The following is a 16538-nucleotide window of genomic DNA, read 5'->3' on the forward strand; positions in this document are numbered from 1 at the left end:
AGCTTGCAGATAAAAGTGTCCAATGTTACTGAAGTATCTGTGCATTTTCTGGCTGCTGTAACAAAATAGCATAAGTTGTGAACACACAAACTGATCTGAGTTGATGTGTGGTATATGGCTTACTCTGGCACTAGCATTAAAGCTGGCACAACACAACTGTTCTTTTTATGTCATCTTTAGACTGAAATCAGTAGTGTGCCACCTTTGATCCTCAAATATATCAACAGTATTTGACTCGGCAACTGCAAATGGAACAGCTAGCTCCCTCTGCAATGACAAAGGTTTTCAGTGAAGTATGCATTGCAACAATATAATTTCCCTTACATGATTGATAAAGTATTATTTACTTTAATAAAACCATGACATTAAAGTCAGTAGATGCTCAATGAAATGTAGTTGGTCAGATATAAGAAGTAAAGCCCATTGGGATGACCATTTGGTGTTTTCTAACCATCACAGGTTAATTGAAAATTGACATTTCTGTTGGTTTCTGACCAGTTTTATGCCAGTGTTAGCTGTGTTTTGTCATTTTTTAATCAATTCTACAGTACTACTTTGGCATCACTTGCCAAGAATTTGATTTACATCAGGTCACTTAATCACACTTCATCTAATTAAAGAAAGTTTCCTGTAAATATACACTGATCTTGTTACATATCTAAGCATAACACACTCTATTAGTCACCTTTGTCTTATTTTCTTACAGTCTGTAAACCAAATAAAAAGTTGTTGGTCAAGTAACAAAACAAACAGTTTGGACATATTGAACGTGGAAGACACAAATAAAACTCAGCGATTGCTACATATCCCTTTACTTCTGTTTAATTGCAGATAGTATGTCATGTTCAGCATCTTATTTAATTTGTTAATACATCCATTTTTGCATTTCAAGCGCTCTACTCAACTGAGGATGAAACGATAAAGTGTTATTTTGTCCTTTTCTTCCTGCAATCATCTTAAGGTGTACAATAGTTCTAATTTTCACAATTTCATTTGAACCTTCTGCACACATTTCTGTATCTAGGACAGGCCAGGATTGCAAATACACCAGTCCCAAACCCATACCTTTTTCTTTTGCAGCCATTCCTTGAAAAGTGTGCAGTATGTGATTTAGCACATTTTCTTGTTGAAAATGCAGCTATTGCAAGAAAAAAACAACATATCCTTCTTTCAAATCTCAATGCACTGTTTTAAGACATCACATAAATGTCAGCGACATTTACCAATGGCACTAATACAACTTCATCTTGATGAATGATCATTTTTGATGCATTACTGTTAGGATACCTTCTGGACGCCTTCATGGTGAGGTGTTCTGGGCACATCCCACCAAGAGGTAACCCTGGGGAAGACCCAGGGACTGTGTCTCTCGGCTGGCTTGGGATTACCTTGGGAATCCTTTAGATGAGCTGGATTAAATGGGCTGTTTTTTTCTCAAGCTAGTTCTCCTCAACCCAACCAGGGATAAATGGTAGAAGATAGACTGATAGATAGTTCTTAATACAGTGCCATTAAAGGGTTCATAGGTTGCAGGTATCCAGGTTAGGCTTACCCTTTAAGCACTGAATTATTTTCTTTAGTTATTTTAATTGTTTTACAACATTTTGCAGTAGGAATAATATGTAAATCCCTTCCCATTTTCTTTAAAGATCCTTAAAAATATTTAAATGATTTTTCTCATACATTTTTGGACAAATATGAGATTTTCTGTTCGTCTGTGCTCCTTTGAGACTAGATACTGATTTTGTGCCTAATTGTGATTGACTTAATCTTTTTAAAATGCTGTAAAATGTACCAATGGACCTAAATTAGCAAATAAAAAGATGGTAACAAAACATGTCTTTAAACTATTTGCAGTAAAATAGAAGTCAAACTAAGACAATCATAAATTTTTCTGGTTCAAAGTAGTAGTGGTAACTTTAGATAAAATACACAGTTAAAATAATGCCATTTAAATTACATCCAAAATACACAAAAAGATGTGTATTTATTTACTAGTTTGTGCCCATGTGTTTCATTGGCTGTATGTTGTACCATTTAAGCGGAGACTCTGACTTGCTGTCATTAGTTCCACTGTTTCCCCATCCCCTCATTAATAGTCCAGGCTCAGCACACAGAGAGCAGCTTGTGTGTCTGACATGTGTGAGTAGAGCTGCAGCTGGGTTCAAGCACATTGTAAAATACAGTTCCACAGGAAACAACCCTCTTGAACATAAATACACCCAAACATTGCCTGCAAACCATATGTGTTTATATGTTGTGTGTGTGTTTAAAATTGTGCCTATTTAATCTCTTTATTGTCAAAGTGCTGCTTTGTAAAGAGAAAGATATGCATACGAATCCCTCTTTGTGCTTGGATGTTTAAGCAGGTAGGCTAGAAATGTCATCTTCTTTCAGTTTTGCATTGATGCACTCTTGACCTTCCTCTCTGAGAAAGTAAAGTTATCTAAAGTCACTTGAAGCCTCTTTATCTTATCCTCCTATAAGCGGATAGTGCTGTGACTTTTAAGAAGATAGAGCTGTAGTTAAGGAGATAGACTTAGTGTGTTTATGTGTGTGTTTGTGTTTGTGCCATCACTCTGAAAGCCAGGTTTAGGTAATGAGGCAATCTGAGCTGAGAAGATTTAAAGTTGGCAGGTCTTAACTGTGTATTAGTTGCTGCACTTAGAATTCAGGATGTATAACATTTACTGTTCTTAACTATGCATTTGTTTCTGAGGTAACTTCCTGCATAGGGTTTTCAATTTTAAATGGTTTTGCCACTACCAGAGCAATTGGCTCCTTGTCTCCTCTCCACCTTGCAAATATGCATTAATGCACTTAATTGTTTTTTCATGGGAAGACCAGTGCATCAGTTACAGCATTTGAATCAACTGCTGCTAAACTCTGTTTTACACAGATGCAATCTTGTACTCTGATATGCTCATTAACCATTCATATCTTATATCAGATATTATCTTCAAGTACTCTAATATCCTGTTGCGACATCCCAGTAAGGCAGATGAACTCCAGTGGGTTTGTACACAGATGCATATTTTGGTGTTTGAATGTGTGTTTGTCTGCCCTGTCCAGATGTGCAGGAATGGCTGTATGTTGTAATGTTTCCTGTTTTGCAAACTATCTTGGGTCAGCTGAGGTCTGTGATGCTAGGCTGAGTGGATTTGCAGCACAGAAAAGAGAGAAGACAGGAAGCATGACTATTAAACCAAGTAGTCCTGTCAAGTAAAATACAAAAAGCCAAAATCCTACCACCACCATTCTGTTAAAATACTGTAACAAAGGCTACAAATGTTTTCATGTCACCAGTCAGGAATGCTGAAATGATTGTGTTTGCAATAGACAAAACAGCCACTTTGCCTTATGACTGTTTTAAAGACATACATCCATGGAGGTACAGTTGTGGCACCAGCGGCAGCTATCTATCACGTAATAACACTGCTGTAGCCTGAGGACAGTCGCAGTGACACTAACGTATGTGCACACATGAAGATAGGACAGGGACAGATGAACTCCGGAGGGAAGAAGGAAAAGAATAGAAATGGGAGCCATTACTCAGACCTTCATTCTTATTCCACAAAAATGAATCCTTCTCTGATGAGGGCACACACTCATGAGTTGGCATATGCAAAAATACGCAAAAAAGAATGTGGAACTGCTACGCAAACATATCCACAAGCACATACACACAAAATTGCACACTGTTATTGAAAGGACAAACCCATTAGTGTATCTTTGGGGATTTTGTTCATTTCTAATGGAGGAGAGAGTCTAGTAAGCCCAAAGGAAAGCAAGTGAACAGCAGTTTCTCCTTTTTATTTTCCCACATGCATACTCTTTGCACAAGCTACATCATGCAGCATTCCTACCACTTCACTCGTCCTCTTTTTTTCCCACCAGGAAAACAATAACTTAAACACTAAAACCAGCATTTATCCAATAGTTTTGTTAGCTTTCATTGGACACGACCATAGCTAATATATTAACGGCTTTGAGTGCTGCCTGCAGATGCTGCAAGGTTGGCAAAAACCTGAGAGGTTAAAAATTCACCAGACCAAGATGGGCTGCTCAAGGACGCAAGTGGTGCAACACACAGAACTTGCGCTTGCTATAGTACTTGGTGTGACAGAGGAGGAGTTGGATCCAGAGTCACCCCACAGTGTCCAGAAACTCCAAGCACCACAAGCACTCCCCTTAAGCAGACTGTAAAAATTGAGGCTGTGTATTGTGGCCTGTTGTCAACAAAGAGTCAGAGTGGGACCAGTTTGATGAAGATGTGGATGCAAACCTGCCAAATCCAGGTCGCTTGTCTTCAAAAAGGTCAAGGTAACAAACCAGTTCTGAGGGGAACACAAAAATTCAATCTGTCTGAGAAGCCAGTTAAGAGTTTGGGGACGCTCTTTACTGGTGATCTGAAGGACACCACATCTTGCCATCCAAATAAACTTGCCTTGCCTTGTTTATAATGAGCAATGCTGCTGGGACTCCGTGGCAAGCCCAGCCACCTGTGATGTATCTTGCTTTGAAAAGTCTCCACAGTGGAAATTAGGACTTCATATACCAGAAGAGGCTAGATCAGTTGGTGCATGATTCCGTGTTTGTAAATCCAGGCCTTGAATTTCCCAGGAAGTTCTAACCTAAGGTCATGACCAAGTCCTGCAGGCCGTAGAAGATACAATCTGTACCAGCATCAGCTCCAACAAGTCACAACATCCTACAAAGTGCTCCATCTATTTTGTTCGCACAGAAGAGAAGCTTCAACCTTGTCCAAAGGCAGCGGGAGGACTTTTTTGAGCAGCAAAAAACTAGCAGTTCCTGGCCAACTCAGGAAGACAGCTGAAGTCCCAGAAACGATTACATCAACCCCACTCAGGCCTGACATGGTCCTTATGTCTGAGGTAATCAAGCAAGTGGTGCTGCTGGAATTTATTGTCCACTAAGATGACAGAATGGAAGAGATGCAAAAAAAAGAGAGACAAATACACACTTTTGGTAGCAGAGTGTTGGAGGCAGAGGTGGAAGGCCCATTGTGAGCCTATCAAAGTAGGCTGCAGGGGCTTCACAGGGAAATCATTACACCAGGTCCTGGGACTTTTAGGAATCTGTGAACAGCAGAGAAGACAAGCCACCAAGAACTTTTTGGAAGCTGCAAAAAAAGCTTCCCGGTGGGTCTGGATAAAAAGGGGGTGGGCAAGTGTCACTGTTAGCTACCTAGACACAGGTTGGGGACTGCTCACCCCCAGCTGGGTGGTCTGGAAGAGAGTGTCTGAAGATAAGACCCAAAACACCTGATGACTCCAGGTCCTTCACTGAGGATGTGTCCAGGTTGCTCCTGTATAATACCACATGCAGCAGCCCTGTTGCTGATAAAACAGACCAAAAAAAAAGAAAAAAAAACTAAAAATAGCACGCTCATCACCAGTAAATAAATATATAAATAAAAGCTAGAGCACTATGAAAACATCTGGCTTTGCTGTCCTTAGCATTTAAAAACAAGCTCCTTCACATTGCTGCCAATTCCAAAGCCAGCAGGACTTTTTAATGGGTTTTTGACCTGACCACACAGCAACACAGACAGTGCTTTTTTTTTCTTCATCCATTTGACATTTAAGTTAAACAGCCATCTGGACTCTTGTTAGGATGCAGTAGGCAGAATATTATATTCCCAAACAAAAATGGCTCCTGTTTTTCTCTCTGTACATGCATAACTATCTTTTTCTTCAGTCTTATTGAAATATGTTGTTGTACCAGTTTATTTAGTCTGTTCTGTCTGGTAGCCAATTCCCATTAGGATGCAGCAATATCCCTGTGGATGCAGAACATGCATGCACTTAAAACGACACTCACTCCATCATGCTGACTCTTATTCCAAGAAACTGAGTAGGCCATTATGAGAGGCGCTTCAGCTAGTTTCCCAGCCTCCTCAGAGCTGGAGTGTGTTCATGTGTGATTCCAGAAGTGATGTGGAGGTACCATCCCATCTAATACACATAAATACTCATACACACACAAAGACACACTTAGTTTAAACCAGATCAATGTAATTCATCAGCACCCCAGGGGAGCTGCCAGACCTGACAGGGATATTTGCATCCCTAATTCCCTCCACCACAACCCCCTCCTCATGCCAGCTGGGCCCACCAGGGCAGAGGCGGGACAGGAAGGCTCTCCCAGACTTATGCACACACACACACACACACACACACACACACACACACACACACACACACACACACACACACACACACACACACACACACACATATAGGCTTACACACATTAGCACAGACCGTATCTAATCAATTTGATGCTATTGTTAAACAAAGCTCCCGTTTAAGGTAATTAAAATCACCCAATTAAAGCCTGTATGTGTGTGTTATTTTGTGTTTGCACATATTAGAGGTTCTTTGTTCCTGCTGAACCATTATATGACCACATTAGCAAATATGAACATTTTAATTCTGAAAAGTGGTTTTTAAGAGCGTGATTTTTCCAAAATGTGCATCGCCACTTCACTCCCCTCCCAATGAACAAAGAAATTCTATTTTCGTACTATTATTTCTTCCCTCAGAACATTTGCAATGTGTCTCTGCGTACATTTGTGTGCAAACTGTTGGTTTGCATCACGATGACTTAATCATCTCTCTTTTGTGCTCCATGTCCCCAGGGATGCCTAATCAATTGTATAGTACCCTTTCTCTTTGGCAAAAATCAATCTAATTTTATGTGTTGGACTTAGATTAAGTGTCTGTCATTGTGTGTATATGTGTTTGAATGTGAGTGGAGAACCATTCATATACAAATGTGTATGTGATTGGTCTGCAGCTGTTGTTGAGATTGACACTTCTGGCAGTCCATGATTTGCTTTCTCGCTCATTAGGATGACCTCTCCCTCTTCACCTCCTCACTAGCCATCTGGGTTTCTTCATAGGGGTGTTGGTAGGGATGAATAATGCTTGTTTGAATAAGTGTGACTAGTTTCAAGAGCTAGTCCAAGTGTACTGCAAATTTCTGACACAGAAAAGCATGTATCCCAGTCAACAAATAAGCCTTACATGTTTAAAATAAACTTGGTCTATAAGAACAATTATGGGGTCTGACCACATTCCTCAATTATATTAATACCTTGCTGTGTTTATTTGGGAATCAGCTGGCTTGGTTTAATGATCACCCAACCTCAGGGGTAACCAGACTATCCCATATCTGACCACTAAAACACTTTTTTATCATTCCCTTATCAGAAATAAATACACTCCAGAAAGCTTAGGAGTGGACTGGTGAAGGTCACATGATGAATCCTTGGTATACTTAGTGGGTATCTAAATGTGTTTATTTATATTTATTTTTCTTGGTTTGTATGGAGAACAAACTTGGGAGCAGTAATTAATGTTTTTAGATTAAACTGCAAACTGACCACAGTTTAATATTAGTGCTACATCACTGTATCAGCAGATGAGATATCAGTTTTTCATTCACTCACACTGATGTGAGAGTAGCCTGAAAACATGCACACCCACGCACATGCAAAAACACACATATGAAACAGTTGTGTGGCTGCATGTCTCAGCGTGAATCTGCATGGCTCAATCTGAGCAGATTGCAGTTTATTTGGATGGGGTGACACAGATGCCAGTGTGTCTGCTGGTGGGCTTATGTGAAAACAACCTTTGGTTTGCTCTCCCACTGAGCAAGCAAGGGGCAAAGGGGAACAGTGCAACAAGCGGCCACATTGACTGAGGGTGGTTGCAGATGGACTAAACTAGGGTGCATCCATCAAGACAAATAGAAAGATAACGTGCCTGGTGGTGCATTAACTGAATACTGCAGGAGAATTTGGCCCACTTGGATTCAAAGTTCTCCTTCTGTTGTCGTGTACATTAGCTTCATATATAATTTACTCATCTGGAGAAATACCTGTGCTTTCACTATGACTGCATTGTCTTTTAGAAGTGAATTTTCACCTCCATCATTTTGTTCCTCTATTTTAGATTTAGTTTCTGGCTTTGTTTTGATTGTTAATCCTAGATTTTGGCCATGATGTGCAGGGACTTAACATTAGGTCACCTTTTGGCGTAAGCAGTAGGCACAACTTCCCTGATCATCATATAATGTTTTGTGTTTACTTGTATTCTGCTATGCCTACTTTCATAATTTATAAAATTTATTGAACAGGTATTTTGTGTGTTTTGCTTTAATAGTGTAACATGACAATTTTTTCTTGTGTGTGTTTTCCGCAGACCCAGAGTCCCAGAGGAAAAGGACCGTGCAAAATGTTCTGGATCTTCGACAGAACCTGGAGGAAACCATGACCAGCCTGAGGGGGGTTCAGCTCAGTCACAGGTCAGCCAGTCATTCATACACCAACACACATAGACATAACTACATGGATGGAAAAACAATTCCAAATACAACAACCCTTACACACACAACATAAAAAATGAACAGCAGTCAAGATGATTCTTACTGACGCTGCAGTGTGTTGGGTGTGGTGGTTAACTGTCTGCAGAGGCTCTGATCAATATCAGAGTCCCTGTTAGACCAGTAGCTTTTAGTCAGTCATTCTCTACCTGCTCTGCTCTTTCTTTATGTTGTACATACAGAACTGATGCAGGATTAGCGGTAGTCTGACCTCAAAGCCAACCCTGCTGATAAACACTCATGACAGTCATAATCATACACACAACAACAAGCAAAGATGTTCTGATTGATTTTACACAAACATGTTTGTGCACCCTACACACCCTCTTCCTCTGCTTCCTGGTCTGGTTTTGGTTCCTCATGTCTTCAGATTTTGTCCTTGAGAGCTTCCCCTCAGTCTGGCCGTTGATGCATCCCCCTGTGATGTATCCTATCTTTGTCCCTCAGTGGGAGTGCTTCACACGAAGTGCAACTCAGCAGATGGTTCCCTGCTGGAATACATTTCCTTTGCCATTTTTCTTTTATTCTGCTATAATAACCTTGAGTTACTAAAGGCATGTTTTGCTTTGAGGCATACAGTCTGACTGTGGAAGTCTCAAATGTAAACAGGATGTCATAAATCCTGTGATTTGCACAAATTAAACAAATGTATTACAGAAAATGTTAATTGTTTTTCCCATTTGTGTTTTAACTGTATAGTGCATGCGTGTGACAAACAGAATGCTTGTTAAAAAGCATTGTAAGAAGATTAGTAGCATCCTCTCCTCTCTTCACTTCTTCTCTGCCTGACTGTTTTATGCTACCAGTTAAGCATTTCATTTAGGAATGTCTTTATTGGTGGTGTTTAAGGATGATTCTGTATCCTGCAGACAAGATTAATTCTAATGCAGCAGGCAGATGCATGTGCTGTCATACAGTTTTAGAGCTTGTAACTTTTAATATGCTAATTCTCATCATTCTCAGTCCAGGCACTAAGCAGCAATGTGCTGATTCTTTGGAGCAGCAAATGCATGTGATGTTAGTGATGCAAATGTTTGTTAAACAACAAACTATGCTGTTTCAAACTCAATGTGCTGCAACATATTTCCCAAAAGGATATTCAAAGGCATTCTTCAAACATGCATACACACACGTATCCAAAATAACCCCAGAGTCCTTTTTAAAATCAGTATAAGGCTTTTTATATGTTTTATATTTAAGTTTACCCTTATATGTTCTTATGATTAAGTAGGGGGAAGCAAATCCTAAGCTCTTCTGAGAAAGGACAAAAACAAACAAATAAAAAGAGGAAAATAAAGACTCATTTACTGTTTTTTGGGAAAGAAGGGGACACATTACTGTGAAAATTGATTGTCTTCAGCACTCTGATAAGTAAATATTTCTCATTCCATAGCTGTGTCGAGGGAACCATGTGCTACGACAGCGATGAAGCTGCTGCCTTCTCAATTTCTAGCCTCTCGAATCGCTCCTCTCCTCTGTCATGGCGTCAGGGTCAAGCTAGCCCCCGTCTACAGGCTGGTGATGCTCCATCCACAGGCAACACCTCCTCAGATGTTCCCCTCCGAATCAATCACATGCCACGTATCCACCTCATCGAAGACCTGGTTGAGTCTGATACTTCCTTATTGAAGGGAGATTACCTAAGTGATAGTGACCTTGGAGGGAAGAGCCCAAACGATGATGATGAGGATGATGATGATGATGATGATATTGATGATCTGGGAAATGGGTGAGTTGTTTATATGTTTATTTGAAAAGCACACGTTTTGTTTCATTAACCTGCTCCTGAATATTTTATAACTTAACACACAGCAGTGTGTGGAAAACAGGACATCCCCACAGCTGCAGTCAGGCCTGTATTAGGCCTGTATTATTATTTACCACCATTGATCAGCCAACCTGTTATTTATCACAAACCCCCCTCATGATATCTGGCTGACACAGTCAGCTGTATCTCCTCTTGTGCAGCTGGTTCTGCTGTAGACAGAAAGCTGCCCTCTGGCAGAGTAGGGAGTGATGTCACAATTATCAAGCCCCCTTGCAGAGATCATCCTGTCATTCAGCTGCAAACCCGCTGGTTTTGCGGGTGGAGGAAACCTTCCAATGTTGGCTCACCAGAACCTGCTGGCAAAACTAGAATGCAGATGTCTTTGAAAGATCTGTAACTTAATATGCAGTAAGAGTTCAGTTTAGCTGACGCAAGGGCAAAAGGATTTTTGTGTTAACGTGCTCATGTATTGAAAAAAAAAACAGTTGAGTTGAGATCACAACAGAAAACAAAACATGAGCTATTTGATCTTTAGAAAAATTCATCAGCTTCTTGGCTGTGCTGTGTTGTGGTTGTAACCTAGGAAGGGAAGCTTTGTTTCTATTTCCATGTTTTTTTGGCAGCTAACTCAGCATCTTTTAAGAGGAGGCTATTTTTTTCACTTGTGAAAAATAGTCTCAATTATGTTAGTCTGTGCCTCTATGTGGTATTGACACACAACCTATGGAAATTATTCCTGAGTGAACTTGTTTGTTCTGTGGCAACTGAATCACTGGAGCGGGTCATAGGAATAATAATGTGCACGAGGGTAGCTGTTTTTTGTGGTTAAATTTTTATTTATCACTGCTTTGTGGCATCTTGTGACTATTCAATAAGAATAACTAGATTCCCATCAGCACACAACAGAAGAAATTAACTCTAAAGCCTGTCAAAGAATGACTAAAGCTTTGTAAAATAGATTTTCTTGGTTGTTGTTGGGGAACCTGCAGCTGCTGCATAAAAATAAGAAGCTATGACACAATTTCACCCCAGCTGAGGACAGAGCATCATGTTTCACTGACCAACTCTGAGCATAGTGAACAAAAACACATTATCTCACTATGATTCCGGCTGTGTGTGTATATCCAAGCTTAAAAAAAAAAAAAAAAAAAAGCCTTGTACTGGCCGCAGTTTGACATCTCCAAGGTAACCACAAAAATGAACCCCCAGTGACCAGGAAATCAATTGCAACACAGTTTGAATCCTGGTAGTGTTACTGTGTTTCAGGTTGTAACCAAAATAAGTTGTTATACAGTTTTATATTACACTTCGTGTGAGAAGGCAAAACGAAAGGCAACATTTGTTGACAGAGTAAAGAAAAAAGATTTAGAAATGGACCAATTATGTTTAAATAGACTCAAACAGAAAACACATTTATTTGTATCTTATCTTTATTTATTTATTTATTCTCATTTATTTGTAATTTGATTGGGACAGTGCAGGTTAATGAACGTCAGTACAAAAACGCATGATTTAAACATACAAGATATAGCTAAAAATACTCATTTTCATCTGTAATCCCAAAGCAGGTAAGTAGAAGGAAAAACAACACCATACAAGAAAAGATAAAACAAAAAAATACGAAAAAAAATGTACAAACATATAAAGTAAAATGCAAAGTGGTTGTGGTAAATATTACATTAAGTGCATAATTTACAGTGCAAGAGTTAAAGTGCATATTTTAAGAACATGAGGTTGAAGTCTAATTTTAAGAATACAAGATAAAACACAACTATTTACCATTTTGTCACACAGGATAAGAATACAATCAAAGAACGTGTTGCACATGTATACATACGTATATGTGTACGTTCCTTCAAGCTGAGCTTGTTAATTCAGTAGATTTGGATTATAAGTGTGTCCTGCTGTTTTATGTTGACCTGATACTAATAATTATTTTTATAGTGAACATTTCTGTAATACAATTCTCCAGTAACACTAATTGCTTAATTTATACATTGCCAAAAGACATACTGTACAGCCCTCAAATTCTCAAGGTTATTTCCTTATAATTTTTTGCTTTAACATGGCAGAGCAAAGAGCATATCCTTCATCTCCAAAGATATTTTCATTTAATTTTTCATTGACCATTTTATTAACTTAATATTCCAACTCTTAATTAATCAACAAAACATTAGGTTTTAGTGTGTAGTGAGAGATCTTGTGTTATACTATGAACTGGTTGGGAGTCAACAACCATCTGCAACTTAAACCACGACTCATTATTTCTTTACCACTAGAGGTCAGACCTGCTCTGTTGTTCCCTCATTCTCTGCTGCTTCCTCCACCCTCTGACTGTATGCAGTCTGTCTCCACCCTGTCAACTTGGGAGTACCCACCCTGCTGAATTCCTCTTTCTTATCGCATAATTTATTACACATCCTAATCCATTATTCATACAGGCACTGCTAATGTCATACAGGGGTCACAGTGCACAACTATATCCAACCCCTGCATATATAAAAGATGGGATTTTCCTCCATGTATATATTATGCATCACAAAAACATTCTTTGTTGGGATTTTGTGTCTCAGATCCCTTTGTTCTGTTAAGGGAAATATAATTAAAAAGGAAATTCTTATTAAAGTCCAGTTTCCGCATAAACATATTTGTAGGATTTGACTGTTTACTCACCGTGACTCACTTGAATTTACTCATGTGAAGGTGAGCTTACCATGACTGTATTCTGACCTGGCTGCACACAGACCTTAAATACTCACACACATACTGAGTCATGATCCCTTGTGTCAGTTATCTATTTCCAGGGCTTTTCTAGCTGGGGCCTCTGCTTGTCAGATCAGTTTGAACTGGATCCAGAGTCTTCCCAGTACACCCCCAACACACACACACACACACGTCATATTTACAAGGAAATAGTGAGATGAGAAACTGTGATGAGGTTATTTCCCTAAAAGTGTATGCATGGATGTAGTTAAACAGTATTAAGGTGTGGTCTCATTCAGGTTGAAGAGTTGTACTATATGGGAGACGGTAGATTATTTAAACATGTTTCCCATTTGTTTATTGATATTCACCTCATCCATGTTACAGGTTCCAGATTTTCCCCTCCCTGAATGGAGAATAAAAATAAATATATTATCATGTGTTCTTAATGGAGACAAGCTTATTTGTGGTAACAACCCAAAGAATGATAACTGAAAGAAGTGGATTTTATCTCTAAACGTGGTGGAAAATACCCACAAAGCAAAGATATTTTGATCCAAAACGACTGGAGTATAGGTGGCTACACTCCAAATTATTTCGATAGACATCATTGCTTGCTGTGGTTTGAATGATGATAATAAGCTCAACATACACATAAACACGTGGCGACAATTGCATGAGTGTGTGGTTAGTTTTCTGCCCCGCTGGCTGCAGACGCTTTAGCTTCTGGATGGAAGAGCACCTATCCTCAACATCCTAACATTAGTAAACGCAGAGTTGCCATGGTAACACTGCAAGACATGCTGGTTCACTGCACTAATCGCCTGAATTATGAAAACATTTGTTGCAGACCAGGGCAAACACACACACACACACGCACAGCTCCCTGAAGCCTGTCGATGTCTGCCGCTTTAAGTGTTATGATTTGATGCCAAGTGCTTTTTAGAAAAACAGAACCGAGATGTTTTTCATGTGTGTGTGTGTGTGTGTGTGTGTGTGTGTGTGTGTGTCAGTCACGCACTGTATGTGGAAGTGAAACAGAAATGTGCAAGTTTTGATAGAGAACTAATGTGCTTTGAAAATAAATGATGCCTGGAATAAATTTAGATGTCATCGTGTTACTTTGGCCTCATGACTTGACGTTTGGTCTCACCAGAGTTTTAAAGGGGTTTTTTATCTGATGATTAGCTCAGTGGTAAAGTAGCCTACTTTTAGTTAGGTAAAACTCAAGAGACCTTGTAGTTTATTCTCAACATTACTTTAGGGATGCAGGGGTTTATAAAGGTATTAAATGAAGACCACACTCTTGTGCGTGTGTGTGTGTTATGTGTGTGTGTGTGTATGTGTAAAGTTGAGTAGATTTTTTTCTTTAGGTCAGCATTACTCTGTCAGCCCTCTGACCCCACCTACTGGCCTACAACAGGACCTCACACCCACACACACACACACACACACACACAGGGTTACCAATCTGACACTTGAGTTTAATGAATTCTTTTTACACGTGATACTTGTTCACTCACAACAGAGCACCTCCAGATGTGATCCTCACTGGACACATGGTCTTCCCTCTTCCCAGGTCTTTACTCTGTGACTCACACTGTAATCAAGTTACAGACCCCCTCACTAATTTAACAGCACAGCCCACTCCCCCACTCTGAATGTTATTATAACATGGTCTGTGATCAAAGTGTGCCTTTATGAAGCATGGTGGATGAAGCTCTGAAAAAGCTTAATAATTTGCACATAGACACATGCATGTGTAATATAATACACAGTTAATTAAATGCCTGTGTGTTTACCTAAATTTGCCTTGTGTCATGGAAGTTAAAGAGGTTATAGGTGACATTTTTCCACAAAACTGCGTTACAAAGCTTTAAAGACACATTCTCTTGTTTGTGGAAACAACTGCACGTTAATGTTAATTCAAGAAACAGTTTACAGAAACAGTGTCTTGGATTAAATCAATGTACCACTTTTGCAGTACCACTTCAGAGAGTGATTAAAAGTTGTGCAATGCAAGTCAAAGCACCTAATATACATGTGTATCCATTTTGGTTTTACCTTTTTGTAAACCTTTTCTTCCTCACCTTTTTTCCTGCTGTTGGTGTCTATGGGTGTCATTAGTTTAAGAATATTGCACCCTCAATGGAGACAGTTTTCTGGTTCTTTTCATCAAATTTCATGAATATGCCTCTCGCACTTTTGCTACTTCAATGAGCTGAAGCTGGAGGTAAGTTTACGCACAGAACTTTTGAACCATATAAAAACTTTTTTAAAAAGAGGCAAAGCTATATTTAATATTAAAAAATTTGTTTCTCTGCCGTGTTAATTTAAACCAAATTGGATTTTCATACTTTTCTCAAGGTAGATTTTTTCTGCTCTGGAGTCATGAATGACTTCTGAAAAAGAAAATAATAAAAGCAAACTTGTTGATTTTTTCTTTTTTTTTTTTTTTTTTGGTGTGTGTGTGTGTGTGTTTTCCCAAAAGAGTGTGAAAAGGAAAATTTTTCAGGTTGCAATGGAAAACAGTGTCACAGTATAAAGTATAGTTTGTAATTCAGTATCTAAAAGGCTAATGTATGGGACAGTTACTGCGCAAAATGAAATAAAATAAAGAGAGAAAATAACTTTAGTGAGTAATTTTAGTGTTTCTTTTGTCATGATATTTTATTTTTCAACCATATCTGTACAGCATTGTGTGTCTCAGATGGTTTGGTTTGCATTACAAGTTGATGGGCAGCAGATTGAGTGGTAGTTCAGGAGAGTGATGATGGGGTATGTGTTGTATACCTGCTCTTCTCTGGGCCTCTCTGCCTCTGTGTGGAGCTCCTTTGGCTCTGTCTGCTCAGTGTAGTGTGTAATCAATTACTTTTCCTGTCATTATGAATGGAACTTGACTGAATGGAGGAGCGCACTCTTCCTTTGTTCCAGCACGTGTGAGCCAAACACTGCAGAGAACACCCATGGAGAACACACATACAGACACACAAAAGCACTGTTTAGATTAAACCTCTCACCATTAACACATGAACAGTCATATGTAGATTTGGTCACTCTGAACTTTATCTTTCATGAAGTTTAAAAGCTGTTCATTTTGATTTTCAGCTGACGAAGCGTGAAAACAACACTTTAATGATAGCAGCACAATTAGTCCACATATAGCAGCTTAATTTGGATTTAAATGTATTGTTCATCTGTCTGGCTATTTTTCCTAAATATGACAGCAGGGTTTTACTGACAAACAATAATAGCATTAATCTGTTTGTCTGCTATGGTGGCCCAGACACACACACCCTCTTGTGCTCAATACACATATAAGCATATACTCGCACACACAATTACACAAAGAGTAAACGATTTAACAAAGAGTAACATATGGGGATTCAGAAGGATTTGCTGTCATACAAACCTCCTGACACCTCCTCTTTCTCAGGACGCTTTTCTAATGTACCATTTTTATTCTCCTGTTGAGCCACATGGTTTTAATATTAACTTTCTTAAGGCACAGAAGTACAATACTTTGTTTATAACAGAACCCAACAAACAAATAAATAGGACTTTTTATTGATCTGCTGTAACTTTCACTAATAAAGAGAATGTTTATATTCTCCCTTTATTGTCATCCCTTTTTCTCTGTGCATGCCACCTT

General features: G+C 39.0%; 1 protein-coding gene across 5 annotated transcripts in view; it reads left to right on the plus strand.

Annotated features, from left to right (window-relative positions):
* The window catches only part of LOC121651974 (neuron navigator 1-like), a 79254-nt gene that overhangs the window by 20832 nt on the left and 41884 nt on the right, over window positions 1-16538 (plus strand). For all 5 annotated transcript variants that reach the window (XM_042004471.1, XM_042004472.1, XM_042004473.1 and 2 more), the window contains 2 exons: window positions 8235-8337; window positions 9809-10144. In XM_042004471.1, coding sequence (XP_041860405.1) covers window positions 8235-8337; window positions 9809-10144 — 439 coding nt within the window. The remainder of the gene's footprint in view (window positions 1-8234; window positions 8338-9808; window positions 10145-16538) is intronic.

Source organism: Melanotaenia boesemani, chromosome 13, assembly GCF_017639745.1.
Source record: "Melanotaenia boesemani isolate fMelBoe1 chromosome 13, fMelBoe1.pri, whole genome shotgun sequence".
NCBI classification, from domain to species: Eukaryota; Metazoa; Chordata; class Actinopteri; order Atheriniformes; family Melanotaeniidae; genus Melanotaenia; species Melanotaenia boesemani.